The sequence below is a fragment of the Saimiri boliviensis genome, chromosome 14, assembly GCF_048565385.1.
Source record: "Saimiri boliviensis isolate mSaiBol1 chromosome 14, mSaiBol1.pri, whole genome shotgun sequence".
NCBI lineage: Eukaryota > Metazoa > Chordata > Mammalia > Primates > Cebidae > Saimiri > Saimiri boliviensis.
The window spans coordinates 22,889,958-22,907,647 of record NC_133462.1 but is presented as its reverse complement, the minus strand read 5'-3'; the positions used below and the strand labels follow the sequence as shown (position 1 = coordinate 22,907,647).

The 17,690-nt window shown below is 41.1% G+C and overlaps 1 protein-coding gene across 3 annotated transcripts in view; it reads left to right on the top strand.

Annotated features, from left to right (window-relative positions):
• DPY19L3 (dpy-19 like C-mannosyltransferase 3) overlaps positions 1–17,690 on the top strand; it is a 78,187-nt gene that overhangs the window by 9,892 nt on the left and 50,605 nt on the right. For all 3 annotated transcript variants that reach the window (XM_039466738.2, XM_039466739.2, XM_074386601.1), the window contains exon 4: positions 14,446–14,536. In XM_039466738.2, coding sequence (XP_039322672.1) covers positions 14,446–14,536 — 91 coding nt within the window. The remainder of the gene's footprint in view (positions 1–14,445; positions 14,537–17,690) is intronic.

The following is a 17,690-nucleotide window of genomic DNA, read 5'->3' as shown; positions in this document are numbered from 1 at the left end:
CTTATATAAATATGCCCCATCATCAAGAAACTTGAACATCTTGGTTTTTCTCTCTTTACTTTCTGGGTTAAGGAAATTCTAGTTTTATCTAATATTTACTGAGCACCCGTGCTGTGGGTAACATTGAGTTAAACACTGTGGAGAACATGGAAGAAATAACAAAGATTTCTGAATTGGCCAGCAGATTTTCCAGTATAGTAAATGAATTCAGTAAATATACATTAAGCATCTATAGTATGCCAACAGGCACTGTGCTTAGTGGTAGCAATGTTACTGAAAAAGATAAGGCCCTGCCTGCCCCCAAGGAAATTACACTCTTGAAAAGGATACAGGTGAGTATCCAGACAATTACAGGACATCCAAACTCAGTGCTAGGTTGGGGTGAGATAGAGAGCACTGTGGGAGCGCATAGGTGGGGAGCCTAACCCCATATTCTAAGATCAGGGAAGGTTTTCTAGAGGAAATGATGACTAAGTAGACCTGAAGAATGAGTAAGAGTTAACCAGGCAAGCTGGGGAGGAAAGATGAGTGTCATAGAAGACGGACAAGTACAGGAAATTCAAGAGGCAAGAGAGCCGGCGTGTGAAGCGTTGGCAGTGGTTCAGCCTAGCTAGAGAGCAGAAGGGGAGAAGGGATGTACTGGGAATGGTAAACAGAGGCCAGATAATAAAGGGTCTGTCTTCTCTGTCTCAAGGACAGAACTCTTTCTGAATGTGTTATAGTAGTGAGCCCTATTTTTAGTGAGGCAGTGATGTAATCATATTGGTGTTTCAGAAAATGGCTTCAGGCTACGATGTGGAAAATGGATTTGGGGAGAGCAAAACTAAAGTCAGGAAGCTGCTGAATAATCCAGTTCAGTGGATTCAGTAATGTTTAAATATCACATTCAGATATTCAGTAAGTGAGTATCTTCTGTGTGCCAGACACTGTTCTAGGCCCTGGGAGTAAAGCATTGAATATGACATGAAACTTAATTCTGATGAAAAAGGGGAAAAAAAATCAAAAAGAAAATGAAAATGAATCCTGTGGTGAAAGTCACACGGGATGATGAGATAGTCACTAGAAGGCAGCTTGGAATTGGGAAGTAAAGCAGACCACTCTGAGGACATATAAACTGAAACCTACATGGTATCGTAGAAGGAACCAGCCAAGCGAAGATTTGCAACATTTTAGGCAGAGGAAACAGCAAGCAGAAAGGCTCTATGGTAGAATGAACTTGGCAAATCCAAGGTTCATGTGGCCAGAATTTTATCAGCAATGAGGAGAAGGGACAAGAGAGTAGAAGATCAGATCATGTAGGGCTTCGAGGCTGCATAAGAGCTGCAGAGACATGAACAGAGTCAGAGATTTTTTAGGAAGCGGAGTTGGAAGGATGTCTTGATTCATTGTGTGGAAGCCTGTTGAGAGGGAACAGTTGACAGGTTGTTGGTGCAAGCTGCTTGGTCCCCTCTTTAGCAGCTGGGTGGATGAATGCATGTGCCATTTACTGTGACAGCTAGCACTGGGAGGAGAAGAGCTGGAGGGTCAGTGAGTTCTGATACCACCTACCCACCTTTAGGCCAAACCTCACAGGGTGGGGCCACAGTCCTCTACAAAACTGCCTTTGTTTCACACACCAGTGGCAAGTTTGGGGCCCCCCCAGGTAACCCTCACTTCTGATCAGCTGGCTACAAATTCTGAGGTTCCCACCACCCGCTCACATTCAAGAATTCACTAGAACAACTTGTAGAATTCAGGAAAGTGCTGTGACTACAGATTTATTGTAGCAAAAGATGACAACTGAGAACCAGCCAAAGGGAGTGACACAAGCAGCCAAGTCTTCGAGGGTCCCATTGGAAGCTTTCATTAGCTTTTTCCCAGAGTCAGGCCCATTACCCTGTTGGCAAATCACTGCGTTATACTATGTGGAGCCAACCAAGGAAACTCCCCTGAGTTCTGGTGTCCAGTTTTTATTGGAGTTTCATCATGTAGGCATGATTAATTGAATAATTGCCCACCAGGCTGGACTCAATCTCCAGCTCTTTTCTGCTCCCTGGAGGTTGGGCTGCTGGCTTGTGGCTCAAAGCCCTGACTCTCAGGCCACATGGTTGGGTGTTCTGGCAGGGCCAGCCCCAATCCTGAGTCATCTCCTTACACAAATTAGGAACTCACTGTCACCTGCTAGCACAGGTTTTCAGATGAGGTCTGAAGAACCTACCATGAATAACAAAGACACTCATCACTCAGAAGTTCCAAGGATTTAGAGGCTGTCTGCTAGGAACTGGGGACAAAGAACAGCTAGATTCTTTATTCCTGGAGCTTAGCGGTTTGATATGGTTTGGCTGTGTCCCCACCCAAATCTCATCTTGAATTGCAGTTCCCATAATTCTTACATGTCATGGGAGGGACCCAATGGGAGGTAATTGAATTACCTTGGGGTAATTGAAACACCATGGGGAGTGGGCCTTTCCCCATGCTGTTCTCATGATACTGAATAAGTTTCACTAGATCTGATGGTTCTATAGAGGGGAGTTACCCCCCACACACTGTCTTTGCCTGCCATCATGTAAGACGTGACTGCTCCTTATTCACCTTCTGCCATGATTGTGAGACCTATCCAGTCATGTGAAACTGTGAGTCCATTAAACCTCTTTCCTTGATAAATTACTGGGTCTCGGGTATGTCTTTATTAGCAGCGTGAGGAACGGACTAATACTAGGTTACCTCCCCGGAACCAGGGACAGAGGCCAACCAGTTTCTTTCTTGCACAGGAGGCAGGGCAGGGAACAACGAGCTCAGGTTTGACTGTCTTGCGAGGCACTTTTAAAGCAGTCCACTTAGCAATGTGGAGTAAAGGAAGCTAGACTTTCGGGGCTGAAGGCAGGAGTTCCGTCTGTGTTGCAAATGGGCATTTCCATATTACCATCTTGTAGATGTGTGGGTGAGATTGTTTCAGGAGTGTGTAGAATGAGAAAGGAAAGGGAACCTGGGCCAGTTTCTGTCTGTGCTTCAGATACCAGCTGGGAAGCTATAAAACAGGCACTTATCCCCACCCACCACCCTAGTCCTCCAAAACTTACAATGGAGCTCAGAATCTTATTCCATTTTTTCCCTCTTTGTTCAAACAGTAGCCCATAGCACACATTTTTGTTTGTTTCCTATGTCATAAGAAGAATCTTCCAATGTTAGAACCATTTCTCAAACCTGATAATACCTCTGCATAAGCATTTGATTTAGTGTTTTCCTTAGATTCTCTAGATCAGCATTGTCCGATAGCACTATAATGAAGGAAATATTCCATATATACACTGTCTAGTACAGTGGCCACTAGCCACATGTGGCTACTAAACACTTGAAATGGAGTAGTACAACTCAGCAACTAAATTTTTTTTCACTAATCTGATTTAATTTTTAAATATGTATCTATTTTCTGTCAATAAACAATTAGAAATTATAAATATTACTGAATAAAGACCTTATTTAGCCAAACGAAATGCTCATTTTTGGAGTGTAATGTTCTTTATAAATCTACTCCTATAATTTATACCATTTCTATACTGGGGAATTATTTGAGAAGGGTAAGTTTGTTTTCCTTTTGTGTTTTGGGGTTATAACTTTTTCTCATCATAATTGGTTGGTTAGTTTTTAATGAAAATACTTTGATTTTATTTGTGAATACTTTGATTTTATTTGTGAATACTTTGAAGTAGTTGTAATTATTCAGAGAGCAAAAGTATTATATAATAGACTTTTATAATAGACAAGTCATACATTGAATGTATGCATTTGAAATGATTTCTTAAATGTTGTATTATTTGTACATGAAAGTAGGAACGCTGAAATAGCAACTGGAATGTTGAAGGAAAAGATACTGGTTTTATATGGTCTTAGAAAATATATATCTAGAATCCTTTCTCAGCATATTTTAAAAATTTTAAGTTTTTTTTTTTTCTATTGCCTAAATTGTATTATATTCCCCTTGCTGGGAAATTGAAAGTATTCAAGATTTTTAAAAATATCCTTTACTGAATATCTGTTACGTGCTTGGAACTATTTGGGGGCATTTTAATACATACTCTATTTATTTTTACTTAATCGTTTGAGACAGGGTCTCACTCTATCACCCAGGCTGGAGTGCAGTGGTGCATTCAAGGTCACTGCAACCTTGAACTCCTGAGCTCGAGCCATCCACCCACCTCAGCCTCCCAAGTGGCACCAGCTAATTTTTTCATTTTTTGTAGAGACAGAGTCTCACTTTGTTGCCCAGGCTATTCTCGAACTCTTGGCCTCAAGCATGCCTTCCACCTGGGCCTCCCAAAGTGCTGGGATTATAGGCATGAGCCACCATGCCCAACCTACATATTCTGTTTAATCTGCCTTTCTTCAGAGCCCAAACACTAACTCTAAATTGTCCTTTCAATGCAACCTGCTATTTAGCTGCCCTTTATTGTAAACAAAAAGTAAACGCCCATGTTCCTGGTGTGCTGCCCTTATGGTGCCTGGCACGTCATCAGTGCTAAGTAGCTTCCAGTCTTCTGCAGTAGATTTAGCTGCTGGGGCTGAGGGGTATAGGGTGGGCAAAGGAAAAGGGGAGGCACTGGCTGTTGTGAAGGATCTGGATGGGAACTAGAGTCAAAGGACGTGACCTCTGGAGTTTACCTTCAGGGATGTGATATGGTTAGTCCTGGCAGATACAGGAGCCAGTGGATGCATTTTAAGTGATTTTTGTTTAGTAGGGTTTTGTTGTTGTTGTTGTTGTTGTTGTTTGAGATGGAGTCTCACTTTGTTGCCCAGGCTGAAGTGCAGTGGTGCGATCTTGGCTCACTGCAATCTTCGCCTCCGGTGTTCAAGCAATTCTCCTGCCTCAGGTTCCTGAGTAGAGTAGCTGGGAGTACAGGTGCACACCACCACGCCTGGATAATTTTTGTATTTTTAGTAGAGACAAGGTTTTGCCATGTTGGTCAGGCTGGTCTCGAACTCTTGACCTCAGGTGTTCCTCCTGTCTCGGACTCCCAAAGGGCTGGGATTACAAGTGTGAGCCACTGCGCCCGGCCTTGTGTTTAGTAGATTCCGTGGTAGACATCTGTATGGTCTTCAGTTTTATTTTTCACATGTGTATTGTTTTTTAATTATTGAATCTATGTTGTAACAATATTGAAAAATTATAAATGAAAAACATTACTCAGTATTCATTACCCTTAATGAAAAGCAGTTTTCATTTTTCCCTTCTACTCTTCATCCTAAGTGCGTAAATATTTTATTTATTTATGACCCAGTATAGATAGTTTTTATCATCTGCTTTATCTGCTGTTACATCCTATGCTTTTTCCATATATAGTTACACATTTTCACAAAACTGTTATTATGTAAGGAGTTTTGTTTTTATAATTTGATCTTTTCGAGGTTTTTATAATCTTGATTATTCCACTATTTCCATGCTCCCAACTTTGGATACTTCGATTATTTATAATAGCATTAATTCCTAACTTTGCTTGCTTAGTTTCACTTTAAAGTGGCAATGTAGTGATATCAGTTCCTTCTTTCTTGGAATTCCCCCAGAGCAATTAAGGAATGTGATAAATAGATAGTCAAATTCCAGCTTTGATCAAGGAGGCTGCCAAATCCAGTGGCACTCAGAAAGATGCTGAGAGAAGAGTCTGTGACTGGGTACAGTGGCTCTTGCCTGTGATCCCAGCACTTTGGGAGGCTGAGGCAGGTGGATCACTTGAGCCCAAGAGTTCAAGACCAGCCTGGCCAACGTAGTGAAACCCTGTCTCTACAAAAAATACACAAATTAGCCAAGCATGGTGGCGCACGCCTGCAATCCCCCTGCAATCCCAGCCGAGGCAGGAGAATCGCTTGAATCCAGGAGTTGGAGGCTGCAGTGAGCCAAGATTGCACCATTGCACTCCAGCTTGGAGACTTCATCTCAAAAAAAAAAAAAAAAAGAGAGAGAGAGAGAGACAGAAAGAGGAGTCTGCAAGTTGCAGGGGTCAGATAAAGTGGGTAAAGCCTCATTCTCCAAAGTTAGTGGCATCTCCTAAGGGGTAAAACCAACAGCACCCTGAGTAGGACCATGGGATGAGTGTGCGGGCAGTAGTGGTAGCAGCTCTCCTGGATCCATTCCACTATGAAGAACAGCATACTAGGCAGGCCGGAAGGAGCAATCACAGAGACAAGCCATATTTGTAAGAGATGGGATTTAAGAGGCCATGAGTAGAGGGAGGCAACCCCAAAGCTATAAAGCTTTGTTGACTAAAATGAGGAAAAGACTGAAGAACTCACCCTTGTAAACCACTCTATGTAAGGAAAATTCTTGCCGGCCTGAGCTGTGTGCCTGGCCTCTCCCTGACTTGAACTTCCTGCAAGTAGCTTACGTAGTAAGAGCTTGCCACATTCAGAAATAACTGCTAATCAAGGAAGGAACTGGGACAAGAGTCCAGTGATACTGCAAGAAAAAAGGGAAGAGAGCAAGACACATCGCTGATGAAGCACAGTCACCACAAGAATTTTACAGCGGAGATGTGAAGGTTGTGACCACACATGTCACATTAAAAGATAATCATTTGCCACTGTGGAAGATGAATGCAAAGCAGGAATGTCAGAAGGTGTGTACCTTCTTCAAGGGGAACAGGAAGAGAACAAAAGGAAACATGAACTGGCAGACTTTGGACAAGAAATAGAATTACAAGGTAGAACCATTATAGAAATTATGAGCATCTTGGATGCACCTTACAGGAGACTAGAATCTGCAGAATGTACAGAAAGAGCAATGTTGGACAGCAAAATGAAAGGAGATTGAGTAAAGTGACAGTATGAGAAAGAGTGACAATTGAGGAGGACAAAGAGCAGCAAGCATGGATCATTTGTGTCCCAAAAGAAGAGAACCAGAAGGAATAAATCAGAAGGAAAAACCCACATGTTTAAAGATGTAGTTCAAGGAAATTTGCCAAAAATGAAAGGAAATTTGAATCTTCTAATTCAGGCGTCCCCAAACTACGGCCTGCGGGCCGCATGCGGCCCCCTGAGGCCATTTATCCGGCCCCCCGCCACACTTCAGGAAGGGGCACCTCTTTCATTGGTGGTCAGTGAGAGGAGCACAGTCTGTGGCGGCCCTCCAACGGTCTGAGGGACAGTGAACTGGCCCCCTGTGTAAAAAGTCTGGGGATGCCTATTCTAATTGAAAGGGCAGAACAAGTCCCAGGATAAATTGGCCTAGAAAAATCATTAGCAAGATAGAGTTCTATGAAGTTGCTGGACTTAAATATATAAAGAAACCTTTGGACATTCCAGACAAAACGATCAAGTTACTGATAAGGAGAAACAAAGGTCCACCTGGCATCCAGCTTCTTTACAGTAAAGTCTGATGGTCAAAGACCATGAATGATGCCTGTAAACTGCTCAAGTAAAAGAAAATGATTTACACATTTTAACCCACTCATTCCATTGCATATAAAGATGGCATACAAACTTTTTTGTTCCTAGAAATATGTATTTTTAAGAATACCTGAAGAAGGCCGGGCACGGTGGCTCACCCGTGTAATCTCAGCATGTTGGGAGGCTGAGGTGGGTGGATCACAAAGTCAGGAGATCGAGACCATCTTGGGTAACATAGTGAAACCCTGTCTCTACTAAAAATACAAAAAATTAGCCAGGCGTGGTAGCGGGCGCCTGTAGTCCCAACTACTCAGGAGGCTGAGGCAGGAGAATCGCTTGAACCCAGAGGCAGAGGTTTCAGTGAGCCAAGATTGCGCCACTGCACTCCAGCCTGGGTGACAGAGTGAGACTCCATCTCAAAAACCAAAAAGAATACCTGAAAAAACTGGAAGAGGAAAAACTTCATCCATCCATGAGATACATGGAGAAAACAATGACAGAAAGATTCTCATTGGGGCTCAAATTTATTTTAACTGTAGGACATTGACTTCTCTTAAGCTGTAAGAGTCTAAGATGGTCTCTTCTTCCAGTAGAAGGCTATTTTGTCTACATTGAATATCTGTTGTTTAATGTAGGCACCTTTGTCAGCGATCTTAGCTGGAATGACTTGCTGCAGCTTTTCCATCAGCACTTTCAACTTCACCTTACACATGTATGTTATGGAGATGGCTGCCTCCCCTGAACGTTGTGAACCAACCTCTGCTAGCTTCCAGCTTTTCTTCTGCAGCTTCCTCACCCACTCTAGCCTTCACAGAATTGGAGAGAGTTAGAGCCTTGCTCTGGATTAGGCATTGGCTTAAGAGAATGTTTTAGATGGTTTGATTTTCTATCAGAGTATTAGACTTTCTCCGTGTCAGCAATATGGCTGTTTTTTAGTCTTATCATTGATGCATTCACTGGAGTAGCACTTTTATTTCCTTCCGTAACTTTTCCTTTGTGTTAACAACTTGGCTGTTTGGCACAAGAAGCCTAGCTTTTGGCCTCTTTCAACTTTCAACATGCTTTCCTCATTACCTTATCATCTCTAGCTTTCCATTTAAAGTGAGAGATGTGCCACGTTTCCTTTCAACGCTTAGAGGCTATTGTAAAGTTTTCATTTCGGTGTTATTGTGTCTCAGGGAGCAGAGAGGACTGGGGAGAGGGAGTGAGACAGAAGAATGACAAAGCTGTCAGAGTACATACATTTCAGTTCACCGTCTTACACGGGTGCAGTGTATTGTGCCCCAAAACAATTACAGTAGTATTAATAACATCAAAGATTACTGATCCCAGATCCCATGACAGGTATAATAATAAAGAAAAAGGTGAAATATTGGAAGAATTACTAAAGTGTGACAGAGACAAAAAGTGAGCACCCACTGTTGGAGAAATGGCATTGATAGACTTGTTTGATGCAGAGTTGCTACTAAGTTTCAATTAGTAAAAACGCATTAATTGCGAAGGGCAGGAGAGTGAGGCCCAGTGAGATGAGGCCTGAGGTGAGCCTGAAGTCCTTTCCCTTTGTTTACAATGTTTCTTTCTGTGGTGTTTTGTTGTTGTTGTTTGTTTTTGAAACAAACACTCTGTCTCCCAGGCTGGAGTGGAGTGCTGTGATCCTGGCTCACTGGAGCCTCAACCTCTAAGCTCAGGTGATTCTCCCACTGCAGCCCCTCAAGTAGCTGTAACTACAGGTTCATACCACCGCGCTCAGCTAATTTTTTTTATTTTTAGTACAAACTGGGTTTTGCCATGTTGCCTAGGTTGGTCTTAAAGTCCTGGGCTCAAGTAATCTACCTGCCTCGGCCTCCCTAAGGGTTGGGGTTACAAGCGTGAGCCACCATACCTGGCCACGTTCTTCTTTCTCATTGGAACATAAACTTCTTTTAGTCAAGTACTAAATTCTCGCATCTTTTTGTTTCGCCAGCAAATAAATGTGCCGTGGTAAGGAAGGCTATAAGCATCAAGGTCACTCTTTCTTTTTAGTCTTTTTTCCTTGTGCTAACATTTTCCACTGTTACTCGTATTTACTTAATATTACAGAATTTGCGTGTCTTCCCGTTGAATAAATCTACAGAGCAAGGAGACTTTATATTCTAATAGGGTTAATCCACACAATAGTAGAACAGTACTGCTAAGCCTGCTGATTGCCTGAGTGTGGGCCCAGTGGAAGAACTGTCGCTTCAGCAGCAGACTGCCCTCCTCAGAAGCCCTGCTTGGCATCTCTCACATGTCACGGCTTTAATCAACTCTAGGGCAAGGCTCATTCCCGTCCAACAGATGGACATGAATTTAACCAGACAATAAACCATGTATGTGCCATAAATATGTTTGCTGAGGGCATGATTCCCAGTACAGAACTTTAAGAACAGCTGTCTTATGGGCCACTATTTCTTGGTGAGATGATTTGTTAACCTAATTCTGAAACGGATTACATTTATAAAGTTAATTTTTCAGTGGCTTCCCCACTACTAGCAGTCTCATTATTTTGGGGGATAATTTTTGCAAATGAAACTTTATTATTTATTATTATTTTTGTTTTTTTGAGACAGTCTCACTCCATCACCCAGGCTGGAGTACAGTGCCAGGATCTCAGCTGACTGCAACTTTTACCTCTCAGGTTCAAGTGATTCTCATGCCTCAGCCTCCGAAATAGCTGGAATTACAGACAGGTGCCACAATGCCCAGCTAATTTTTGTATTTTTAGTAAACGTGGGGTTTTGCCATGTTGGCGAGGCTGGTCTCAAACTCCTGACCTCAAGTGATCTGCCCACCTCGGCCTCCCAAAGTGTTGGAATTACAGGTGTGAGCCACTGTGCCCAGCCTGTAAACAAAGTTTTTGTTTTGTTTTGTTTTTTTAATTTAAGCAAGATAAGGAAGACTTTATTCAGGACCATCATGATAGATGTAGAGACCACTGCAATGAGGTCTTGCAGTGGTAGAGAGATTTATACTCAACTCCTAGTACAGCGTGGGCCAGTAGGGATGGGCAGCCGAGGATAGGGGTGGGGTCAATGGCTGGGAAATGAGTAAGAGGAACCTTTGGGGTGCAGGGGGTTCTGGCTTAACCAGGCTTAGAGGATTCTTGCTAAAGGCAGGCCAGAGTGACCAGACATTACCTGGGGGATCCATTTACGTGAGATTTTGAAAAAGCCAATTTGATGTTTCTTTTCCAAATCCGGTCTCATTTGTCTAAAGGACTCTAGCCTTTTGGGCGCTGCCAACACGTTACCTGAGTGCTTGTGGGGAATGGGATCGTTCGTTGTGAGCGGTCGTTTTCTTTCTTGATGCCTTTTTCTTTTTGGACTTCTTTTAGATTACTGTATACACTGTTACTTCAATGGATTTAGCTGTACAGTTCTTTATAAATACAAGTCTTATCTTTCCACTTTTCTGTCATTATCTTCGAAGGTGTTTTTATTCTGTCAACGTTGCATTCCCCATGGAACCTGTGCAAATTAAAATACGAAGTATTTGTTCGTTTTGCATTCTTTAGAGGATGACTACTTGATGACTACTTACTATTGGTGTGTCTTTTCACGGGCGTGATCTACCCAGCGAAGTATAAATTGCTGTAAAACTGGAAAAGTGTTTGAATGAGTGAAGCAGATGTTCTCTTAGCATGAAGCAGATGTAAAACTTGCAAGTGTCTGTCTAATAAAGTATAGCATTTGGTTCTATACAGCTGGTGCCAGATTACCAATTAATCATGTTTGAATGCATTTTTACTAATTAGGTCCCCCTCTGTTCTTTATGCATTCTGGCTGCATTAGAGTGAGGGATGAGACACAAAAGCTTTCTACCTTTAGTACTTTGAACAGCGTTTTTTCTTATTTCCTGGTCTTTTATTCTTAGAACCATACAATTTACTCTTTCATTCTTTATTGGCTCTCCAGTTTGATTTGGGGATGTAGTGTGATATGAGGATTTTCACACTCCTCAAGTGCCTTTGAACACTTTAAGGAAGGTAGAGAAAAGAAAATGAATGTAATGTTGTTGTTTTTCTTATTGCATGGACAGAAGCTAGTATTTGCTCAGTTAACATCAATTCATAGCCTCTTTGGTTATTTGAGTAGGAGTTTGAACATTCTAGAAACGAGTGGTACCAGGTTGGTTTTATGTTCACAAAAGCAATAGAGCAGTTTTTCTCAAAGATAAAAAATGAGTGGTTTAACTTAACTACCCAGAAGAGTTTGCTTTACTGCTGTGAAAGATACAACACAAATTGCTAGCAACTGTGAAAATTAACAAAGCTGTATTATTATGTATTTGCCTTTTTATAAAGCAAGTGTGTTACTGAAAGGAAGTTTCAGGGCCAGGCACTGTGGCTCCCGCCTGTAATCTCAGCACTTTGAAAGGCCACAACAGGAGGATCACTTAAGCTCAGGAGTTCAAGACCAACCTGGGCAACATGGCGAAACCCCACCTCTACAAAAAATACAAAAATTAAGCTGACATAATGACACGTGCCTGTAGTCCCAGCAACTTGGGAAGCTGAGGTGAGAGGATCACTTGAAACTGGGAGGTGGAGGCTACAGTGAGCCGTGATTATGCCACTGTACTCCAGCCTGGGTGACAGAATAAGACCCTGCCTCCAAAAGAAAAGAAAGAAATTAAAAGAAAGAAATTAAAAACCTGGTGGGCCTTTTTTAAAATGCTTGATTTCTCCAGGATAAATTTGTTTTTTGTGAAAGGAAGTTCAATATATAAGGTTTGCTACCCCACCTCTCATATTTCTAAAACGAGTTAACTAACAGTGATAAAGATATTTAGAGAGTAGCAGAAATATATTCAATAAATAATTTCTAAGTCTGAAGATAATAACATGAATTTCTGTGTCTGTGTGTGTGTGTGTGTGTGTGTGTGAGAGAGAGAGAGAGTGTGTGTGTGTATGTGTGTGTGTGTGTGTGAGAGAGAGAGTGAGTGAGTCAGGGTCTCACTGTATCTTCCAGGCTGGAGTGGATTGATCATGGCTCACTGCAGCCTCAACCTCCTGGTAGGCTGAGTCTTAATGGGTCCTCCTTCCTCAGCCTCCCTAGTAGCTGGAAGTTCAGGTGCATGCCAAAATGCCTGGCTATTTTTTTTTTTTTTTTTGTAGAGATAGGGTTTCACCATGTTGCCCAGGCTGTTCTTGAACTCCTGGGCTCAAGCGATCCATCTGCTTCGGCCTCCCAAAGTGCAAGGCTATAGGTATGAGCCAGCACACCCAACCTGAGTGGTTCTTTCAACGAAATGTTTATTACTATTTGAAAATTGGTAATAGGGGAAAGCAAAGATGAGCCAAAGGAGTTCATCAGCTAGAAAATGAGATGTTCAAGACAACCGAACACCACATGTTCTCATTCATAAGTGAGAGTTGAACAAAGAGAACACATGGACACAGGGAGGGGAACATCACACAAGGGGGCCTGTTGGGAGGTTGGGGGGTAGGGAAGGGATAGCATTAGGAGTAAAACCGAATGTATATGATGAGTTCATGAGTGCAGCAAACCACAATGGCATGCGTATACCTATGTAACAAACCTGCACATTCTGCACGTGTATCCCAGAACTTAAAATATCATTTAAAACATTAACTAAATTAAATTTTAAAAAAAGAAAATGAGATGTTCAGTATTTATCACTTTTCCCCAGTTGAGTTTGTGGAATGTGGATCTGCTATAATATGAAAAAACATAGATCAAATTACATTTTAGACAACGTGTTACAGATTCTAGGACATGGTTTGTTTTGCTTTTTTTTTTTTTATTAACACTGGTGTAAAAGAATCTCTAATGATATAGATTGTAACTTTTTGTTTATTTATACTTCTACAGGTACAGGTTAAGTATCCCTCATCTGAAAAGCTTGGGACCAGAGTATTTTGGATTTCAGATTTTGGAGTATTTGCATATACGTAATGAGAAATCTTGGGGATAGGATTCAGGTGTAAACATGAAATTCATTTATGTTTCATATGCACCTGTACACATAGCCCAAAGGTAGTTTTATATGATATATAAGTTTGTGCATGAAACCAAGTTTGTAGACACTGAACCATCAGAAAACAAAGGTGTCACTATCTCAACCATCCTAGTGGACAGTCTGTGGTTATTTGGCATCACCATCGTTCCTGACCCTGAATTCATATGCTACCTTTATAAGTAATCATTTTCTTATACTTATTCACACCCAAGTACTTAACAATAAAAAATATGACATACCATCAATACAGTGGAAAAATAACACATTCAGGGTAACTTGTGGCATCATGTCAGCTCACAGAAGTATCAGATTTCAAAATATTTCATTTGAATTTCAGCTTTTCAGGTTAGGGTTGCTCAAACCTATATATAAAGTATAGTATCTAAGAGTATTATTCCAGAAAGGATTATTCCAGAAAGTCTTCTGCATCCTTACTGCCCATTGCTTCCATGGTAATAATTTACATAGTAATAATTTTCATAGTAATAATTTAAATTTAATAAAAGTATCTTGTAACCAGATTGGCTAATAGCTGTTACTTTAAGTTTCCACTTCTTCTAAGATTGAATCCTTATCTAAAACCAGTTTAAGTATTTCATATATCCATTTACCTGCATGAACATCTTCCTACCAGGGTTGCACTTGTCAGTAAAATTTGTGTGTCTGCGTCATTTGACTATGGGTGCCTTTTATTCTTAGAATAGAAAGAAAATGATCGATCTTATGTAATATTGGGAGCTTTTAGGTAGGTGTCTAATGCAATTACATTTCCTTTCATTTGGGAAAATTTTGGGGGCCATCTCTGTTTTGTGTCTCACTAATATTGCATGGGAATGGTGATACAGTCTTTAAAAAAATTTTTTTAAGTTTAAACATTCACTGAAGTAGAGAATAATAGGACCAACTCCCATGTGTCCCTCACTCAGCTTTAACAATGGTCAGCCTTCCATTCTTGTTTGCCAAGGTTGAGACTGTATTTTCATACTTTTTTTCTCTTTGAAGTTGCAGTTCTCTATGCTTTCTACAGTGACAACATGTATTTAAACAAAACTAGGTCACGTAAACCCATAGGATCTAACTCTGTTTCAGGAAGTGGAGCGAGAAATCTCATTCAGAACAGAGTGTGGCCTGTATTACTCCTACTACAAGCAGATGTTGCAGGCTCCAACCCTCGTGCAAGGTAATTGCAACTTATAGTTTCATTTGGGGTCTTCTGCTGCTTTTCAATGTTTTAGTCAGAAGTACTGTGCACTGAAAAGCATTTAAATGCTCTCTAAAACATGTGTAGTTTTTCATTGTTAATGTCTAATCATTCCATGAAAATTTTTTTGCTTTGGAAGAAGTTATGTAATACTTTATATAACCCTCCTCTCCTTACCTTCCAGCTCTCCTCCATCCCAAAAGTAGTATCTTTGCAGTTTCATGGTTGTGTTGCCAAATTTTCTCACGATCATTTTGGAAGAGGTCTTTGCAGGTGAAAGGAGTACTGTCTGAGAACAGGAGGCATTTTGGTAACACAAATGAAAATTACAGTTGTCCCTCTTGTCCCCAGTACCCCCATTCATTCCTTTATTTCACAGTTGCCTTTTCCCTGAATTTTTACTTCCCCTAAGTGGATTAGAGCCCACACTCTACATTTACTCCATCTAATGAAAGACCCGACATGTAATGTATCTCTTCTACCTAATACATACTTGATAGGCTTAGCATGAGTGCATGTGACAGAAAACTGCCCTTTTCTAGGCTTTACTTGGAGTCAGCTTTGACATTTTTGGTGGCAGTTATTCATAAATGATATTTTTGCTGTTGTTTCTGAGAAGGGATCTCACTCTGTCATCTAGGCTGGAGTGCACTGGTGTGATCATAGCTCACTGCAGTCTTGATCTCCCAGGCTCAAGCAGTCCTCCTGCCTCAAGCCTCCCGAGTAGCTGGGACTACAGCTGTGCACTGCCACGCTCATTTTTTTGTTTTGTTTTGTTTTTATGTGAGACAAAGTCTCACTATGTTGCCCAGGCTGGTCTCGAACTCCTGAGCTCAAGTGATCCTCCCACCTCAGCCTCCCAAAGTGCTAGAATTATAGGCATGAGCCACTGCGCCCAGCTCATAAGTGATGTTTTGTACTTTTAGTTTTATCACCTAGGAAACATGACATTTTGGTTTTCTTTGGTTTTGTGCCATAAAAATTAATGAGGTGGTTCCTGTGTTGATAGCCAGATTCATCCATAATAAGGGTAATTACTCACCAGCCTTTCACCTTGTGGTTTTAGTAGCCATTGATGATTATATCTATAGTTCTTATTTCAGAAGGGGTGCAAATTAGTGACCTTCTACTTCTGTCATTCCTCCTGTGTTTATTAGTTGGGACTCTGTTATAGAGAAAACTTTTTTCTCATTGATTGTTTGGCTCTTGTGGTACAGTTTATACAAGAAAGGCAGGCTTAGTATTCATTTTTTCCCCATGTGATCAAACCTTGTTATTCACGGATCCCATAGTTGCTTCCTAAAATGTATTTGTAACCCTAAAATCAGTATTTATGGTGCTTTCACAGTCATTTATGGACATGTCCAGTGCAACAAAGTATTTTAGCCTCTGGCACACATGTTCCCCACAGAGACTGAACGAGGCAACACTCTGCCTCCTTGTCTCAGCTCTCACACTGCAGTGTCCTTTTTAGAAAGTCTGTTTCGTGCCATGGCCTTTGCATTATTTTGCTGTTTGTTGGTGACTGTACAGTTTAAAACGATCCCCCAAAACAGTGCTAAAGTGGTGTCTACTGTTCCTGAGCACAAGAATGCTGTGATGTGCCTTATAGAGAAAATATGTGTAGATAAACTTCATTTAGGCATGGGTTATATTGCTGTTGGCCATGAGTTAAGTGTGCATGAATTAACAATATATATTAAAGCAAGTGTCTTTAAACAGAAACACACATAAAACTAGGTTACATGTCAATCAGTCGACAAAAATACGTAACCGTAGGCTTGCAGGAACGCAATTGTTATTTCTTACTTGTTCAGTATTCACCAGTTCAGTTTTTACTGCAACTTTATTGGACATTACCACTGTGCATAATGAGAATTGGCTGCAATTACCAGTTCTCAACATTATGAGCTACCTCTCCAGCATCCTCTAAAGCAGTGGTTCTCATTGGGGGCAGCTGTGCCCCCGGGCACATCTGGACCGTCTGGAGACATTTTCGGTTATCACAAGAGGGGCAAGTTGCTGCTGGAATCCAGTGGGTAGAGACCAAGGATGCCACAGCTAAACATGTGAGTGGTAACTCACATGACGATCCCCACGGCAAATAATTATGTGGCCAAAATGTCCGAAGTGCTGAGGTTGAGAAACTGCTCTAAAGGTAAATGATGAATATTTTCTTTTTAAGTATCACTGTGAACTCACTGACTGATTCGTTTTAATTCATTTATGTCATTCATTCATTCATTATTCTTTTTTAGACAATTTCAAACAGGTAGGGCGCAGTGGCGCACACCCTGTAATCCCAGCACTTTGGGAGGCTGAAGTGGCAGGATCACTTATGCCCAGTAGTTCAAGTCCAGGATGAACAATATAGTGAGACCCCATCTCTACAAAAAATAAAAAGTTAGCCAGGCATGGTGGTAAATGCTGATAGTCCCAGTACTCAGGAGACTGAGGTAGGAGGATCGCTTGAGCCCAGGACGTTGAGGCTATAGTGAGCTGTGATCATGCCTCTGCACTGAGCACTGATGATGCCACTGCACTCCAGCCTGGGTGACAGAGCAAAACCCTGTCTCAAGCAAGAAAGAAAAAGAAAAAAAATTTTCAAGCATATAAAAGGACAGAATCATCTAATTGGTTTCTGTGTATCCAGCTAAAGCAGTAGCCAACTCGTGACCAATCTTGTTTCTTCTATCCTTGCCCCCAACCTGGATTACTTTGGAGTAAATTCAAGACATCACATTGCTTCATGTGCAAATATATCGGTCGGTTTCAGAGTCAGTGTTCTCATTTCCAAGTTGTCTTAGAGATTTTTAATACAGTTTTTGAGATCCAAATAAAGCCTATACATTACAGTCATTTGATAATTTCTTTAACCGTTTCTTTAAATCTGTCATTATCTTTCTTTTTTCTTGAAATTTCTTTTGAAAACACTTGTCTGATCAAGTCTTCCACCTTCTGTATTTTACTGTCATGGTGTCGTTTAATGTTTCACTGTTCCCTGGATTTTTAGTTAATTGATAGTTTGATCTAAGGTTTGCTTGGATTTAGGCACTTCCTTTGGTGAGAATACTTCCTGGATGGTGCGGCATGCTTCCACATTAGAGCAAGTTTCTAATAGCCTTTCCCCTAA